General features: G+C 40.0%; 1 protein-coding gene across 2 annotated transcripts; it reads right to left on the bottom strand.

Moving 5' to 3' along the window:
* Positions 1–122: 122 nt before the first annotated feature.
* LOC108043648 (chondroitin sulfate proteoglycan 4) lies at positions 123–18,606 on the bottom strand. 2 transcript variants are annotated; one of them, XM_017122441.2, is made up of 12 exons: positions 18,460–18,606; positions 15,072–15,740; positions 9,585–9,781; positions 9,290–9,520; positions 8,725–8,906; positions 8,075–8,663; positions 6,769–7,797; positions 4,581–5,980; positions 4,362–4,515; positions 3,637–4,300; positions 2,640–3,543; positions 123–2,566 (listed from the first exon to the last, which is right to left on the bottom strand). In XM_017122441.2, the coding sequence occupies exons 2-12, from the start codon at positions 15,151–15,153 to the stop codon at positions 859–861; spliced, it is 7,140 nt and encodes a 2,379-aa protein (XP_016977930.2). In that variant the 5' UTR covers positions 15,154–15,740; positions 18,460–18,606; the 3' UTR covers positions 123–858. The 2 variants fall into 2 exon arrangements, with proteins under 2 accessions (XP_016977930.2, XP_016977931.2); XM_017122442.2 differs by having other exon boundaries at positions 18,474–18,606.
* Positions 18,607–18,914: the final 308 nt, after the last annotated feature.

Genomic DNA, 18,914 nt, shown 5'->3' with positions numbered 1-18,914 from the left:
CCAAGGTGCTAATTCGAGCGGCGAAAAACATACAAGAAGGCATATTTATATTAAGTTGTTTAGCTGAGTAACGGGTATCTAATAGTCGAGGCACTCGACTATAGCGTTCTCTCTTGTTTTACTTGAAAAAAACGTTTTTCTTAAAAGACAACTATGTACAAACTGTAACTATTGAGATCTTAGAACTTTTATGAAATAAATATTATCTAAATAAGTTTTTATGTATATTAAAAATGTCATCTGGGCAAAGTTGTTAAAAAAAATATTTTCAGCAATTCATTAAAATGTCAAAAAAAATCTAACAACCAAGATTAACATTATAAAATTAGAAAGATTTTCTGGTTCATAATATGTTCTGCATTGATAAAAATTTTTTGATTGTTAACAAGAATTTATGATTCAAGCTACTCACTATCGTTTGCAGTTTGATTACTAACCCCAATGATTTTTGTCCTGTCCAATAGAATAGGTAATAACTGGAAAAAATTAAAATTGTTAAATAAAACAACGAAAGTACGCTTAAAATTATTGTCATTTATTGTAAAAAGTTGTCCATGTTGGCAAACACAATGCTAAGGCTAAGTTAAGTTGGCTTTTTGAGTATAACTCTTGTTTTCGTCCTTACTGCTAATCGTTTGTATATGACACGTCAGATATGTATGTATGTTTGTTTACATACTATTATTAATTTGTTTGTGTATGAAATGCTTCACTTTTCCTTACGAATCTCATAAATCAGCCTTAAACGTAAGCTTAGACTTAAATAAATAATCTAGGACTAATTGCAATACAAATTTAAAAACTTCTCCCGGTTTTGAAATTTGGATCCCTTTTTTCAAGCTTTTCCGGCCATCTACCTCACACCCAATACTGATTCCGCCTTAGCAGTGGATTTGTGGGCGGGGCCGAGGGCGGAGAACTGACCGATCCGGAAATACTTTGCGGCACGGAGGCATAGCCCGCAAAATCATTCGCCATATCGCAGGACGAGCTCCAGGCATCGTGTTCCAGATGATAGGGATTATATCGCTGCGGCAGCATCATCTGCTGCGGATCGCACTGATCGTCAGTCTCCTCCTCGTCGGGATCGTAGTCGGGAAACTCGTGCTTATACGACTCCACGGGTATGATCTTGCAATGAGGAATATTACTGAAGCCGGGTAATGGTGTCGAGTTTCCAGTTGCCGGCACCGAATCCGCCTCGGAACTTGCATAATGATGGCTATGATGGTGGTGCAGGTGGTGCTGCGGACTCACGGATGTCAAGTCCGGTGGACAAGGCAGCGCAGGCGGCTGATCCTTGGATATATCGGCCTTGTGCTTTCTCAGCTTTCTGATTTTCAATATCAACAGCACGATTAGCAGACAGATCAGCACTATAAATATGGCACATCCTATGGCTAGATAGTTAATAGATAAACCGGCATTTCCCAAGTGAACGGTCTCCGTTTCCTCGACCCTACTTCTATATTCAATCGATACAGTTGCCTGTGCAGGCTGTACTGTCTTTATAAGCAGTTGATAATCAAAACTATCATTATCCGCCTCCGTTTCGTCTACAGATTCATGGGGCACAAAGTAGACAACACCACTTCGCAGCTCTTTGTAGGAGAATAGATTCGTGGATCTCTCATTCTGGCCATCGGTCGTCAGACCAGTACTTCGGATTATCTTCCTGATTTGGCCAGTTGAAGGCATCCTTGTGATCACAAACTTGGGATTAAATTTATTGAGCTTCAGAGAAAGTGGATTATCGTTGTCCAAAGAGGTGATGAGCTTTATTTTACCTCCCACCGAATCAGCTTCTTTCATCACTATATTATTGATTTGAATTACAGGCTCAACCTCCATCACAACATCCACTTGAGCCGCATAATTGGTTCCCGGCACATAGGCACTCACCTGGAAGGAGTCATTCGATCGATTCAAATCGGTTTGCATATAACTAATCTGCGATGTTTCCAACTGGTGTTGGGTAAATCTCAAAGTTGGCTGATGCTTGAAAACTATAATCCCGAATAGCGGTGAGTTTGTGATGTTATAGGATAACCTCTCCAATTGAACATTGGTAGACATTCCTATTTGATCCAGTTTCATTGGAGCACTATTAGCTCCTTGTTGAACTCTCACTGGAATTTGAATTGCTGATGGTTGCAGACTTATAGGAGCTATTTTGATAGTAAATATTTCGTAGGCAGCATTGAATTGTCCATCGGATACAGTGAAGCAAAATGTCGTGGACTGCGGTATGCCAAAGTGCACATATATTATGCGATCGTTGTTTATATCCGCTTGGGTAAATTGATTTGAGAAAGCCAAGAGATCCTCGGTTCGCCCATCGTTTGTGATCTTTTTGAGCACTCCCAAAGTGGGACCGCTCATCACATCGTATACAATCTCCTCTGGTGGTGTATCCGCATCTTCGGTGAGCAAATCATTTCTCGTTATTGTACGATTTTCACCCTCGACAACAGTCATTTGGGGCAAGTGGGTGATCAAATGGAAGGGTTGATCGTTGATGGGATTAATAGACACAGGTATCGTCAAATTGCAAAGGAAAATGTTCCTACAAAATAATGGAAACACATATCAAATTACAATATCTGTTTATTTAATTTTGGAGAATATAGAAAACTCACCCTTGAGTTAGGTAAACTGACATCAGTATGGTATCCTCCAAAGTATCCGAATGATCGTGTATGTAGTATACCTTCTTTGTAAAGAAATCACTTGGGTGATATTTCTGCATGTGCTTGAATTCATGACCCAGACCTATGTTGCCATGGGCTGGTTTTTGTACAGCCTCTATAAACAACTCTGGATTATTTATGCCAGCTTTGGTTTTGAGGTACTCCAAAATCTTCGAGAAATCCAGCTTTATAGGCACCGATCCTCCTTCATCTACGTTTAGCTTATTCACGGGTAGGAATCTTAGTAAGCCCCCAGAAGAAACCGATATCTCTATGTTGAATTTTTGATCCAATAAACGATCACTTCTTTCAGCCACCACATCGAAGTAAAATGAATCATTGATCCTGAATTCCATGATAACAGCTGTGTGCTCATAGAATATATGACCATTATCGACATCGTTTTGGGTGAATTCGCTGACTTCTTTTGTAAAACCATTATCAATAAATTCATTCACTATGCGACCCAGACTTGGAGGAACTGTAATGTTGTAGCGAATTTCCCGCTCCTCATCGGAACATTTAAAGTGTAGATGATCGCGTAGAATTTGTTTTTTTGTCAAAGGGAAAACATGCAGATTTTCATTGTGCTCAGCCAGAATTTCAATGGGCTTAATCTCGATATTAAGCATCTGAGTGGTGGTGTTAAATAAACCATCTGTAACCACAAACGATAATTCATTTCTCCTGGAGCTGGAATCCTGCATGAAATATATTTCTTCCTGGTTTATTTGGGCCTGGGTGAACTGTTCGATTTTGTGCTGCGGTGCGGATTTCCTTGCCAAAAAACCACCATATATGTGGTTCACAATAAAGGTGAGATTCTCCGGTGGAGTGTCGTAATCGCGAGCCACTGAAAAATATGAAAAAATGTATAATTAGCTTGGAACTGGGTTTAAATCATTCGACCTATATTTTTAAATCAATTTAAAGTTTGAGTACTTACACAGATCGGTATTCCTGATCACGTAGCGTCCTCCATTCCATACCTGCAATCCTGTATTGGTGACTATCATGGGCTCCTCATCATTAACTGGAACCACAGCGAATTCCAGCTCGAAGGGAACACTCTCCTTGTTCCTGGCCATGGCCACCAAAGTGATGCTATCGGTGGCATTTTCGCTGCCATTGTGGACGTATTGTATGTTACCCTGTTCGAATTGTTTTTGGGTAAACCTCTTGACTTTGGAACTGCCAGCCAATATGTGACCGGAATTCGGTGTAATGGTCACTATGTACTCCAGTATTTTCCCCCGATAGTACTCTGAATAGGGCTGTATATCCGTAGGATTTAGTTGCACAGTTTTTCCCTCTACCACTGAAATAATATTCGAGTGCATGTAAAGCTTTTCTGGTATGATGACGATCTTCATTGTCAGTTGTCTGAGCCAAGTAATGCCATTGGTAACATCGAAGACAAAGTAGTCTGTGGATTGGTTGACTCCTGCTTGTATATAGAACATCTTTTCAGTATTCACTGAAGACTGATCGAACACTTTGCAGTTGTATTCGTCATCAAAGGACATGGACTGCATTTCCAGATAGCCATGCATGGGTGAGGATGTCACTAAAAAGGTTATGTCCCCTGGCGAAATATTGAGATGAACCACCTAGAAAGAGGAATTAATTTTCGATGAGCGATTTACTAGTGTTTGAAAACAAGTAATCCACCTCTAAAACATCCCTGGAGATAAGTACACTGGTGGATTCCTCCACATAAAGTGTGTGGTTCTGTTTCACTTGCAAGGGCTCCCAGTATGCAGAAGGATATATCCGGAACATGACCTCTCCCTCAGCTGTTATGTTTTTAATGTGCACCCGATATCTGTAGATGCAAGAAACATATATTAAGAACAGTCTGAAATAATTTTGTAATTAAAAGGTTATTACCTAACTTTATCCATCGAGGCGATTTCTGTGTTCCAGTAGACCAGTCTCTCCCGCTCAATATCCAAATGAGTAAAATTGCTCAAGGAAGTATAATTTGTGGCCTTATAGATGGTAGTTCCATTCTCGCCCTCATTGGCCTTACTCAAATACATGAGAATGCCATACGAGGGGGGCTTGATAATTTCGTAGTAAATTTCATCCAGTTTCATATCCAAATTGGTTTCCAAAATAAAATCTTTGTTCTTGAGCACGACAAATTTACTCTCCTGAACAATGGAGGCATTCGTAGCCATCATGGAGACAAAGGGATCAGAGGCACTGATCTCCAGCAAACCATTGACCTCATACTCGCGATCGGTGACTATAAAGGAAGCCGTTCCGGAATCAGCACCTGTATGCTGGAACATGATCCTCCTGTTCGCTATATCATCCTGAGTGAAGCTGTCTACATAGTGACCACTCTTGTAGAAAGCTCCATTGGTGCTGGATACATGGATGTAGTGAATATCAGTGTGGTTGGTATTAACATCCGCGTCCAGATACTGCAGCACTGCAGGATTGAGGGTCCTGATGCCATTTCTCACCACATGGAAAACTCGCTCAATGCCAGTGCGATAGGGTTCATTGTCGTTTACCAGCTTAATGTTAACTTCCATATTGGAGACGAACTGAAGATCTGTATCGTCCCCTGAGAGTATGAGCAACTCGAAGGTGTCCCTGGTGGATTCCGTATCATCGTGGCAGTAGTATATATCGTTTCGAAACAGTTGGTCCAGGGTAAACATTTCCACGGGCACTGTAAGACCCGTCTGCTCATCGTACTTGCATATAACACCATGTTCTGGACTCGTGGAAACCTGAAACTGCAGGCTCTCAAAGATGTTGAATCGTATCTCAAAGTGATTCTTGGTGATGAGAGCTCTTTCTCCCTCCTGAACCTGCAGTGCCTCGTGACTTTGATAGCCCAGCTTGTTGATTAGCTCCTCGGGCGGTCGGTAGTTAATCTCCAGAGTGCCCATCACATCATCGCATTCCGCAACGGAAACCACAAATTCCAGCTGATCGGTGAAGCTGGAGTAGCTGGTGTGGTGCGTTTGATATCGAATTCTTCGCTTCTCTATGTCCTGTTGGGTGAAGGAGTCCAACTGCTTGGCCGCCTTCCTAGATCCCTCCACATAGATGCCCCCGTAGCGAGTCGGCTTCGTTATCTTGTAGATCACGCTGCGCGGAAAACTCCCGATGGGCGCGGTCTCATACGAGAGTATATCGCTGGTCAGCAGAATCTCCCGGCTGCCATTGATCGAGATCTGCGAGGGTCTGGTGCTCGTTATGCGCAGGCGCGTGAATGTGATGCGGAAGTCGAACGTTTGCGTGGTCACAAAGCCAAACGAGGCAATAAACTGTGAAAGTGAAATAAATGCAAATTTATTGGCTACACTGGTCAGCAAAACATATCAGAGGAGTATGAAGTGTAAGGTTTGTAAAGGATTCAACAATGAATATTAATATTACTATTATTAATTGGGAACAGGATAATTAACGATGACATGTGGGCCCCCATTTATTTGAGTCATTTGCACAAGACTGACATTGTATGTGGGTCATTACTTTACAAGCCGAACACCTTTTATAAAGTCAAATTTGTAGAATAAAAAAATGGTTTGGAAATGACTTGAAAGAAATTAGGTAGGTTTCTTCCTTATAACCTCAGATGTAGAGCTTCTTCATTAAGACGGTTTTTATAAACTTTTTCAAAACTTTTCAATATCAAAAAAAAATTTTTTTCTTTCGAAATCCTGATATACGTTTCTTTTTATTTACGGAATAGTAAAAACAAAGTTTCAAGCAAATCAAACAATTTTTTTTACCAGATAAGTTTGTAAAGGAATGACCCATATGTAAAAACTCGCCGGCAGAGCTCTTTTATAAAGGAACGTGTCAACCGCTAGTTTAAAATAAATAAAATGTCCTAAAAGTCAAGTAAAAATTATTGGACAAGAAGAATTTGGGTGAACAAAACAATGACGAGTGATGGATTTCCGTGAAATTGAAAAACTCCAGAGAAAGTTCGGAGTCGGTTAAGGTTTAGTGGTTGCCGAAAATTGACTGCTCCCCAAAACATGCAAGTTAGTGTTGGCTCCCTGCCCATTTATGGCCTAACTCGTGTTTGGTTTTTTACGATACACACCTTGAATTCGTCTTGCCAAGGGAAATCGCTGCTGTGCAGATAGCGAATGTGGCCCAGCAGCAGCTGGCTATCGCTGAACCAGTCCACGTTTACCCAGGAGCCATCAATCTGCCTCAGCCGTTGGAGAACTCCATGCTGCGGTGCCTTCACAATATCGTACCTAATGTCGATGTGCTCATCCACGGCATTGGTGCCAATCGACAGATTTGCTGGGCTCAACGGTAAAGAGCTCTTGTGGATCATTATCAGACCCGTGTTATTGACCAATCGCAGCTCAAGAGGATGCACTGAAACTGGCAGATAATCCGTATCACTCGTCTCGATGCCATCGGATACTTGTAGCTGCAGTTGATAGCTGAAAGATTCCGTTGTTGTGGAGTTGTACAGATACGATACTTTTCCCACATTCACATCCGCCTGGGAAAAGGTTGATGTGGTCACACCTCCGACCATAAAACAACCAAAGGTCTCCCGAGGATTTTGTGTAGGCAATATAGTGTAGATCAAATTTCCAGGTTCGCTATCTGGATCGTCAATGTTAAATAAATCCACATCTAGCACCCTTTCAATTCCTTCGATCACTCGCAGGATTTTATGCGAATGCAATTTCAATTGTGGCGGATCGTTAATGGGTGTTATGTTCGCGTGCAATAGGAACCTGTGTTTGCCCAATATGTTCTCGGGTATCTTGTGCACATCTCCAAAGACCTGCATGTCCAAAGTGGCATGGTCATTAAAGTTCTCTTGGCCATTGTGCACGTACTTAAGTTTGTCTCTGACCAAATCAACCAGATTAAATGAGCGACAGGGCACAAAGTTATCTGTTTCAGGTGAATATTGCAGAAGTTGTCCATATTTTGGCTGATGTACAACATGAAAAATTATGGATTGTTCGTTAAGGCTGGGATAGCGCCGCAGATCGAGTGTGATGTCTATGAAATGTTGTGAGAGAAAGGCTGTTCCGCCTTCCAAAAGCTGCATGGGAGAGACATAGAGCAGCTCAAGTTCTGGACTTGTTTCGGTAAAGATCTGTAATGAAAAAGAAAATTGAAATGACACAAGAAACTATTGCTAGCATTAACCTAATTCTACTAAGGCCTTATTCTTAATATAATGAACCTTTTCCCATTGAAATAATATAGAGATTTGTAAATTGAAAATTACGTACGAATATTGTAATCTAAAAATTGCTTTATATCTGCTTACTTAGTACTTATTATTTTTTTGTAGTTTTTTTTGTAAAAAAAATAAGTGTGTTGGTTGTGGACAGTTTTCAAATCTCTTTACTATTACTTGCTGTACTCACCTTAAAAGGCCCCTGAAAATCGGCCTTGATGCAGTAGGACTGATCGCAGTAGCAGATGAACCCGTCCACTCCGTGCTGACTGCAGACTCCGCTTTTCAGGCAGGGATTGTACTCCACACAGGGATACTTCCACAGGCAGTTGAGAGCCAGACTGCGCGAGATGGTCATCTCGGCGAAGCCCAGTGGAAGATCATTGACCCGGATTTCCCGCATGCAGCCCTTGAAGCTGATCTCGTTTATGCGCAATCCCTTGCCGATGAGCCGGCGGCGCATCTCCTCCTGGACGCCGCCAAAGAAGACGCTCTTCTCGAGATTTATGCTCGCCTTGGTCTCATTAGCGTGAGCTCCCCGATAACCGCTCGTGGCATCGTCGAGGATTAGCTCCGCAATGGCAGCATTATATCGCAGCAGAACCCGATGCCATTTGCCATCGGAGATGTGCTCATTTGTCATGAACTGCACCAGACTGCCGGCCTTGTTGAAGGTCACCTTCAAGCGCTGATCCGCTATTTCGAGCAGTATAAAATCAAAGCCGCCGTTGAAGAAAATAACGCCAGCACTAGCCATTGTGCGGAATTGCAAGGAGAGACTGTAATAAATGGTTAGATACTTAATAGTTGGAGTGGGGGATTTATTCCTCTGGCACTCACGTTTCCCCAATGGCATGCGACTCCTTCAGCATCAGTGAGTAGGAATCGTTCTTCAAGAAACTTATACTGTCCTGCAGCGTACCATCGAACTCAGTGCTGCAAGTCCAGGACACTCCGGTACTGGTGGTGTGACTCGTGCGGTCCTTGGCCCTCTTGATGATGTTGATGTTGTTATAAAAGACCTGTCAAATTGGTTAAAGGGGAAAACAAAAACAATACAATTTATTTATATGATTGGCTAAACACCATAATTAAATGCATAATAATAAAAAAGAAACCATCCAAAAAATAATTTTGAAGTTATACTAATATTATAGGACCTATAAATATGAAAATTGATTTCCATTAATTTGAACAGTTCTTGTTTTGGGGTTTGACATAAATCATAATTTTATGCTTCTGCTGTCAAGTTTAAGTTTATTTAAATGGAGCTTAGATATGATTAATTTATTTTTTTTTTAAAGCACACTTTTGAAAAATAAGTTATAATATTGTAAGTTTTTATAACAATAATATTACGTAATTTTAAAATCTGTATTTTATAGTTCTATGTTTATATACTCACATCCGATATGCAGCCCCGAAAACCGATAACATCATCCAAAAACGCGGCCGAAAAGTCCCCCACGCCGCCCAGAAAAGTACCGAAATGGATATTCAGAGCGGTGAGATCGCCCGGCAGCTGTTTGCGCATTATGAACCCATCCACCTGCAAGGTGATATTGTTCTCGAACCGCTGCACCGCTACATCGTGCCATTCCAAGTCGTTGAGCTTTTGCTTTTTGGGCGAGCGTAACTAAAATATAACCGGAATCGCTGTAATTGCACTCATATGTTAGGGGCGTCTATCGATGGCTCACCTGCACCACATCCCGTTCGATTTTATAGCTGAAACTGATCATCCCGCTCTCCAAGCGCAGCAGGCAGTAGTCGGTCCGTCCGGCGGCCAGGAAGAGGAGGGCGTTCTCCTGCCTGGTGCGAAACTTGACGCGAATGTTCGTTGACATCTTGGCCTCCTGCAGCGGCATCGATACATAGCCATCGCCGAACAGCGAAACTGTGGGTGGAAGCGATAAACAGCGTGGACAAATTGAAATCGCAGAATATATACATTGGCATTGCCGGAGAAACTCGAGCATGCATGTGGAATACGGTTAATGGCTTTATAAGGTAACAAATTTAATGGATTTTTGGACTTTAAATTTGTTTAGATTTTTACTCCTTGTGAAAGAAATAATTTTTTTTTTGTTACATTTATAATTGAAAATCACAGTAGCTCTCTAAAATAAAAGTCCCTAATAAAAACCATAATATTTTATCTTATTTATAATTTATCATTGTCAAGTATTTTGTTAGTATTCGTTATTTGGATGCTATTAAAGTATTCTCCAATTTTCTGTAAATCTATTAGATTATAATCAAAACTTAAAAAATAATTTCATATTTTTGTATTTGTAAGAACACTCAATTTAGGCAATAAAAAGAAAATTCTGTAAAGAAAATCACTTTACTTTTAAGAAACCAATCCTATATAATTTTTAAAAGTATCTAGGCTATAAAGTAGATCCATCCGAATGAGATCTATAGATTCAATTGCAGCTGGTGGAGATGGATACACTAACCAGACCGATGCTCATAATGTTGCAAGAGCTGCCGCCAATTTGATTGGCAATCGCGTTCTATTGCAATCCGTACACAAATTTGTCCAGATCGGATCGTAGGAGATCAGGCCATCAGCTGTCGGATTGTCAGTCAATGTCTGTCGAGGTCACTCAGTCAGTCAGTCAGTCATTTATCGGGCTATCTATTGAGAGCCATCTTTTGTATCTTGATTTGCTTAATTAGTTGTGGGACTGAGACGAACGTGCTTTACTTGAGAAAAACTCGTACCTCACATAACTAAAGAGTATGACAACTTCGAACGTTCTTTGAATAATTTCCAATTTCTCATTCAGGTTTCGAGTCGAAATTGCATGATTAATGGTTTTCTATATTCAGTTGTACGCTTGTGCAATAAATTATTTTGGAAACATACATTTGTCAAAACATGGAACTCAACATTGTGCGAGATATTTTAAGAATTTCTCTCACAACTCTGCGGCAAAATGGAAAATGTTTGCTAGCCGTTTGTTTATGTGTGTTTTTCGCTGCTGCTGGGAAGACATATTGACCTAACCCACATAGAAAACGTAGGATAAACATGAAACAGTTGCATACGAATGGCGGACAAACAGTAGACAGCCGGATAAACAGGCAAACAAAGCGAAATGGGCAACAAATAGTCAACCATTGATGCGTTGGCCGTACCATTTTGACGCCAATTAGCAGCAATCAGGCGTCAAAAGCGGCGGAAAACCTAAGAAACACTTTCCCATCTGCGGGCCCAGGCATTTGACCCACATTAATACTCGGCTGCCGTTGGAAATGCTACTTTTTCATCTTCAGATGATGCGCGTGCCTTAAACCAAAACAAAGGCGAGCAGAGATGTGGAGGCGTTATCGTTGGTTAAACAAAAACACGGAAAATGGACAAGGAATTTGTCATCGAAAATCTAAATACTCTTCCAAAAGTAAAATTTGATATAACTACAATCTGCAATTCAGCATTTTACTGTCTTAAAGCTGTGCTAAGCTTAGTACTTTATATATAATATATATTAATACCCAACTTTATAAATGATATGAATGATAGGATATTATTTTTTTTAATTATTTAACATTCATAAAATGAACAATAGAAATACAAAGCCATTTAAAAATTTTGAATATTTAGATTTGGTGTTCGTTTTATTGAACCATTATGTACAAATTAGGTTTTTTTTCGTATAATATAGTTATTATGAACATTAAAACATATGTCACAAGTTTTGTGTTATTTAAGTGCTTTTCAAATATAGAAGAAATTACAAACACCAATCTATTATTTCTTAGAAAATAAAGCAAATACCTAATGTGTTGACATTAAGAGGGAAATCCGCTGTCTTAACAGCTTAAATGCTATGCCAAACATGCGAAAAGTCTTGTCAAAAAGTGGCTTTTTTCTTGCCAATCCTTAGCGAAATAATCACCCCTTTGTGAGGGCAAACACATGCCTTTCAGGAAGTCGGAGGCTTAACAATAAATGCAATTTGCATCAACAAAATGTGGTGCAGCCGGAGGAGAGGAGCCGGAGCCCCAACATCAGCATCAACATCAGCGTCAGAAGTCATTTCAAATGTCGGCCGGCAACAAATGAGACATCATCAGGAAAAGTCCGTCCAAAAATGGGGGAAAACATCAGAGGCGAGCACACGACGCAAGACTTATGGCCACAGATGCTGGGCATCTCCACCCACTCGGCACCGCCAAAAGTCCCCACCGAATGCAGCTCCCCTATCAAATGCTAAATTTATGTTTATCTTTTATGCAGCACGATGGAGGTGGAGTTGGCTAGGTAGCCAGCGAATATTTATGTTATGGCCAATGTTTATTTTATTTGAGTTATATGTCGCTGGGTGTCTCCATAGCTTTTGGAGTTATTCGGCTCGGCTTTCTATAGATTTTACGATCGTGTTTTTGTTCGCTTCTCTTTTTGGTCTTTAATTAATGCTCCTTTGGTGGCCCGCCAAAGTCGGTGTTCATTAAAACTTTATCTGACATTGGCAATTTATAAATTATTTTTTCCTTTCGTAGTTCAGTCATTTCACTAATAATGTCAAAGTTTATTAGTGGTGCTTGTGATTTGTGGGCTTGTTACGTGATCTTGAGTGCATTTTTGTTGCAACGTGCAGTTAATATTTATGGAGCTGCGAGTTCTGCTTATGGACGTTTATAGGCAAATTGACGGTCGACCAAGAGAAATGGTATTCCTGCTTTGTTGGCTAAGAGATTGTGGTGATCTGGGTAATAAAACGGTACCAATAAGTTGATGGCTTCAACGATTTCTCTTCAATATAGTGCACATTAAAGTGGTGCATCTTCTTAACTGATTATTAAATTAGTTTAATTTATTGTGGGTGGCATTTATGAAGTTTGTTTTTATAATACAAAAATGTTTTTGCTGCATCTTTTAGTTAATATTGTTACCCAAAGTTTGGTCACGATTCTTTTTTAAATCTTATATTTACAAAAGGGAATTCAGAGAAAAGTATTTCTTTATATGAAAGAAAATCCGAAATTTATTCCCACGGATTTACAACATTAAAATTTTTTTGGCTGAAATATTTATTGTTGGAAATCCCCAAAGGCCCACAGAAAGCCTCCTTAAACTTCTTCGCTGCCCATTATCATTGCAGTAATTCCTGTGATCTTCCAAGTACTCATGAAAGCAGTTTCCTCGCCCATTTACAATCGTTGCCACATTCTAAGGCCCCATCGGATGGCTTAAGAGATCAATCTAAATCAAATAAAAACCGCACTGAAGAACCCCTTTGAGTTGGCATTTCCATGCCGCTTCCCGCGTTTTATGGCCTCCAATGGGCGAACATGTGTCGCCATCGCTAACGTCTTCACCCTAATTAGACTCCGGGGCCGCATAAAATTCAATTATAAATATCTGTGAGCCTACCCTTTAGCTATCGACAATTGAGCATTGCATCGACAAGTCATAAAGATACATTTTCACATGACTCAGGGGAGAGAAACAGAAACACAATGTCGCCAAAATAAATTGTTGAATTTTATATGCCGACAACCGCTTTTTACTGCGACTGCAGTAAGCATTGAGCATGTGTTGATATTTATATTGCAAATGCAAATGAATAATCAAGAAGCGACACACAGCTCAGCAGATGGCGCGCACCAGATACAAATACGGATACAAACGTGTAGATACATTTGTATCCACACACGTCTATGTTAAATTTGGCACAACGTTTTGCGCGTGTAAATGATTTACATTTCACGTATAAATAAAAAAGTATATATTTAAATACACGCAAAGAAAAACATGTGGGTCAAGATCTGATCGATATGAATTTACTTAAGAATATGTGAAATTATTGATAGTAAAATATTGAAAATAAAAATCATTGAAAGCAGAATCAGAATTAAAATCAGTTTTTGTCAGAACATTTTTTATCTATTTTGAAATGGATACTTATTGAAGTGCACAACAAAATCCTATGAAACAGATTAAAAAAGTGAGAAAAAAAATGTTCGCCTTCTGCGGATGATTCACGTTTGTCTCTTTAGCCCCCAAGTGACGTCACATGCCAACTAAAAATATCATCAAAAATACATTTGCGCCAAGACCAAAATATATCGTACATATTTCTGTGCGTCTCCTTGTGTAGACACCACGAAATTAAGAGCACGCCCGGCTTTGGATAGCTTTTGCGGTGCACCGCACAGATACTTCGAGTTTGAGATACTCTGCGTTTCCCTTGGCCCAACAACAAAGGCAGCAGAAACGACGACGACGACAACGACAACGAGAAAAGTGCGCCCTAAGTCAAATGTCAAGCGTGAAAAATGCGTTAAGTGCACTGCAGCGGCGCATTGTAGTTAAGTAGTTGGATTTTATGGGCCGGCCGGGGTTACCATGGAGCATTGCGAATGCCAAACTACGGGGCTATACCTACATATATCTGGATAGATAGCAACAGGAAGGAAACCCGAAGTAAGCAGCGACCAGTTGGTCAAATTAGTCAGAGAAATGGATTGACATAAATCTTTTAAAGTTCAAGAGGTCAAAATGAAATATACGTGGGAACACAGATAGGTTTCTTTAATTGCAGATAAATAGTGAAGCTTAATGCTTTTGGAATTCCAAATGTTAATATGTGTCAATAAAATTGTGTAATATATTGATATGTCCTAAGAGAATACGTATCTTTTTTACAAGCAGCTAGGAATTTCATACGCTTAAAGAATTTGTATATTGATTAAAAAGAATCACGAAAAATTGTGGTTTTTTAAATTTAAAAATGTAAAGCCCCAAAATATTAAAAAAAACTGTTTAAGCAAAAATATTCACGATCTGACCCACTGTGTCTGTTCTTTGGCGCACGCGAGTAACACCAAAATGTATGTGGCATTGCACCATTTGCAACTCTTTATTTTGACTTTTATTTATGTCCGCTTCGATGGCAGCCAAAGTAAATGCAATTTGGCTTCAGCTGCTTCTGCCTCTCTGGACCGCTTTTTTTGTGGCCAATTCGTGGCTGGCCATATTTGTAATGAGCATAAATCGTGCGTTGATCATTTGCCATGATAAATCTGATGTTTATGCGCGGTATTAAGTTCTGGGGCGCGTATCTTTGGCTACCTGACTGTCGTAACATTTAATTAACTGTACGTTCTATGTCGCAGCTTCTTGTTAACTTTTTTCTTATTATTTTTTTTTTTTTTAACTTTTTTGAACTCACCTTTTATGGCTGCGACAGTTTGCAATTGCAGTATGGCCAGCAGTGCCAGCCAGAGCCATCCTAATCCACGGAGGCGCGACATTCCGTTGCAGCTGCTTTGAAGTTATATACGCGAGATATGGCGGGGAAGGATCGGATAATGATGGGGGAACGGGAACGCACAGATCCGGAACCCCAAGTACCACTCGCGCTTCGTTCGTTTTCGTTTTTGTTTTTCGTCTTTAATAATTTTGCGTGTTAATTGATTTTTCATGGGGCCACGCATCCGTCGTCGTCGTCGTCGTAGTCTGGGGCCTCATAAAAATAGCATCATCGGGGCATCGAGAATCGAGCATCGGGGTTTGCTCTCTAACAGCGGGACAGCTTCACGTCCTGGCCCGATGGCCACATAGACAGATGCTGCATGTCATTTCGTTGACAGAACTCTGGCAGGAAGGGGAATCACCTCGAATATGGCCGGCTGACGGACTGGCTGACAGTCGGTCGAACTGGCTTCCTTTGAAGCGGCTGCTCCTCTTAATTTCCCAGCCCGTTTATGTACGCACTTTGCCGGCCAACTTTCGCCCGATTACGTTTCAATTTCGTCGAGGTTTTATCATAAACACATTGGCACTGACGACTGATGCGCTTAGCCGTTTGTTTGTTATTTTTCTTGGCAATTGCACTTCACTGTAATTGGAAATAGATTTATGGACATTACGTATTTGCTTTCCTTTTTATTTAAATTTTTACCGCGATTTATATGGCACTTTTTATGCATATTTAATTGGTGAGTTGAGGAAATGACTTTAAAAAGTTTTTAAGAGGTAATATTAAATTGTATTTTATTTTTGAAAGGCTTTTTCTCATTAGTGAATAGTTTTTATAGCTTTCAGATTAATGAGTATTTTATTTTCTTGTGTTATAAAGTGTCTGTAGGGAAACAAAATATTTCTTTTTTTATTTATTACAAACAGCTTAGTATAAATTAGACTCAATGGAACTGAATTAAGAGATAAAAAATGTTGTTGAGGGAAAGCTTCAGTAGTATTTATTTCAATTCATTCCAAATATACACATTCAATTAGATTATATTAATTTATATTTGCATATGTTCTACACAATTTTCATGGTTTGTTTTGCTTGCTCAGCCATGTTTATTTTCATTGATTTTATGATCAATTTGATTTTATATTCTTTCACTATTATATACATCTTCCACTTGAGTCATTCATTTGCTATTTTAATTGCCATAGATTTTAAGCCAAACAAATCTCTAATAAATTCAAGTACCGAAGACCTCCGAAGCTTTGGGGTTACATATGAAAATACATATATATCATTGATTAGCGTATCTACAGATACTTTATGGAGACTTAATTGAGTTGCTGCCGCAGCATGTCCGAGATACGAGTTTGCTCCTCCACTTCAGTGGAAATTGCTGCACAGTTGAGTAAAATTTATTGTATTTTTTTGGGGTGACGAAGCGGGGGGATCGCCCATAAAAAGTGGCCTTAAGTGGCCGGGCAGCTTAGGCTCATGCCGGGTAATATGAGGGATTTGGTCTTATAAAGTGGAAGTTCTAGTTCGATGTGCAACGGCAGTCAAAGTTCATGGGCTCGTAGGCCAAAAATAGGACACTTTCAAGTTTAGAATGCAAATCGAGAGGGACTTGTAATCCCAGGGGGAAAATCCCCAAGGAAAAGGAAACTTCAGGCGACGCCAAAACGTCAACAACTGTGACTGGAAAATGAATTATTTACGCCGGGGGTTTCTAAAAATACTGCCAGACTCTTTGGCCTTATGTTTATGCATTTATTTCTGAGGGAAAATGCAGAACGGAGCTGCGGCAGGTTCGACATCATGAGGTCAATTGCACAGCCTCCAGGAACGGCAGTCGTGTCTTGCGTTCTTGTTAACTTCGCTCCGCTAATTCTGCTTGTTAATTTTTATATGCACCGCCCAAGTTCTTGTCGTTTCGAATATTTTTATAGCCCGTCGCAGCAGTCAAAATACAATTTGAAACGCCTTGCCGCTGCAGACGACACCGAAACCGAAAAAATAAAGTGACAATCGCCGGGGTGCATTTTATGACAGACGCGTGTTCCCTCTTTCCCCCCGATTTTCTTCACCATTTACATAAAAATTAATAAATGTATCTACCGGATAGTCGGAGACTGCCAGCTGCCAGCTATATGCACTTTGGGAAAGTTCTTTCCGTGATACTAGTTTATATTTTTTATGGTAATTAAAAAATTGGTGGCCCACAAAATGTTGGAAAACAAAAGGCCAACAAAATACCGCTTTACCGAAAATCGAAAATTGATTTGATAAGCCATGAAACCGCTGTTTTTATATGGAAAATTGGTAGGCGTCACCGGCCCACGCCGATTTGAACGCTTTCCTAACTCGAAGGCCTCCGAGGTGTGCAGAGTTTTTTTCTCCATCTCAGTTGCAGTCGATGATTTAGTCACACTCTTTTTGGGCACTGTGATTTATGATCGCCGAGTACCGCGATTGATGAATGGAGTTGTGCTCTGGTGCGATTTCTGCACCATATGTCACAAATATGAATTTTATTGGTGCATATATCCACAGCAGATTTGACTGGGTACAGTTTGAGTTTTGTGTAGGATTTGTGGAAATATTTTTTAAAAAGGAAAACCATTCTTGTATTATAAAGCTTGGTATTGTAGCTTTTTTTTTACATTTTTCATAGCTCAATTTCTATATTTTATATGTGTACACCTCAAACATTTTGTGGTTATAAAAACTGAATTAATTGTCTTATTAATTTTTGGGTTATAAAAACTAAATTAGTTGTCTTTATATTCATTTGTGCAGCTTTAATTGCTTAAAATTCGTTTATGTCAGATTTGAAATTTATAATTTTCATTTTATTCAACATTATTTTATAGCACTTTTCAATTTGGCACAATTTTCGTTTTCACTTTATGTTTTGTGCTTTTTGTTGGTTGTTTGTATTCCTCATAATTTGATTCATTCATTTTCTCGACTTTCTGCCAAAGATTTCAACACCCGATTTTTCACACTCATTATGCCTTTAAATTGTTTGATTTATATTTTAATTTATCTTAGCGGCTCGTGCACACATCATTCGTTTACTTCCGCTGAGATCACTGACTTTGTTTGGCTAAGCCCTTTGGCAATTTTCACAGAACTATCAGAATGGGTCGTATTCACGGTCAATTTGCAAAGTTCTGTATCTTTTATGCTTTCCCCAATAAGATATATCCAAAGGCACAACAACAAACGCTTCCATTCACAATGAGTTTTTAGCCGGAATTCTTGACAGAGAAGTGCCGACAGAACCCAAAGAGCACCGTAAAGATGGGGAAGCAAAAGCAGAAACTTAAAAATAAATTAAATTTCTATTTTTTACACATACACTGGCCCACTCACGTTGGAAAAACTCTGAAGGGGCGCGCAGAGTTTTCCGCGTTTTCCGATTGCCGCCACCCGCACCAAGAAGCAACCGAATTTCCGAGTTTCCAACTGTTCGATAAGCAAACGAACCGAACACGCCAACGATTTCTCACAGACTGAGCCGAGAGGAAAGAAAATTCCGCACGCAGTAGTGCGCTCGCTCGAAATGCCCAATGAGACCGAGACCCCATGGTTCCCTCAACAACCTCAGATGCCTGCCATGCCTCCCATGCCTCCGATGTCGATTCATGCCACCACTCCACGGCGCACCCGCGAGTGACTTTTGTGCGCTCTGCGAACGCGCGAACGCAAACGCGAGCCCAATACGTATCTCCATCTAGATAACAGAGATGAGCCTTTGCCTGCTGGCAAAGGATGCGAAAGGGATACACACACAGATCTGCTACTCTAAGTCGG

Source organism: Drosophila rhopaloa, unplaced genomic scaffold (assembly GCF_018152115.1).
Source record: "Drosophila rhopaloa isolate 14029-0021.01 unplaced genomic scaffold, ASM1815211v1 contig_2, whole genome shotgun sequence".
NCBI lineage: Eukaryota > Metazoa > Arthropoda > Insecta > Diptera > Drosophilidae > Drosophila > Drosophila rhopaloa.
The sequence above is the reverse complement of the archived record's forward strand: the minus strand, read 5'-3'. Positions and strand labels throughout refer to the sequence as shown.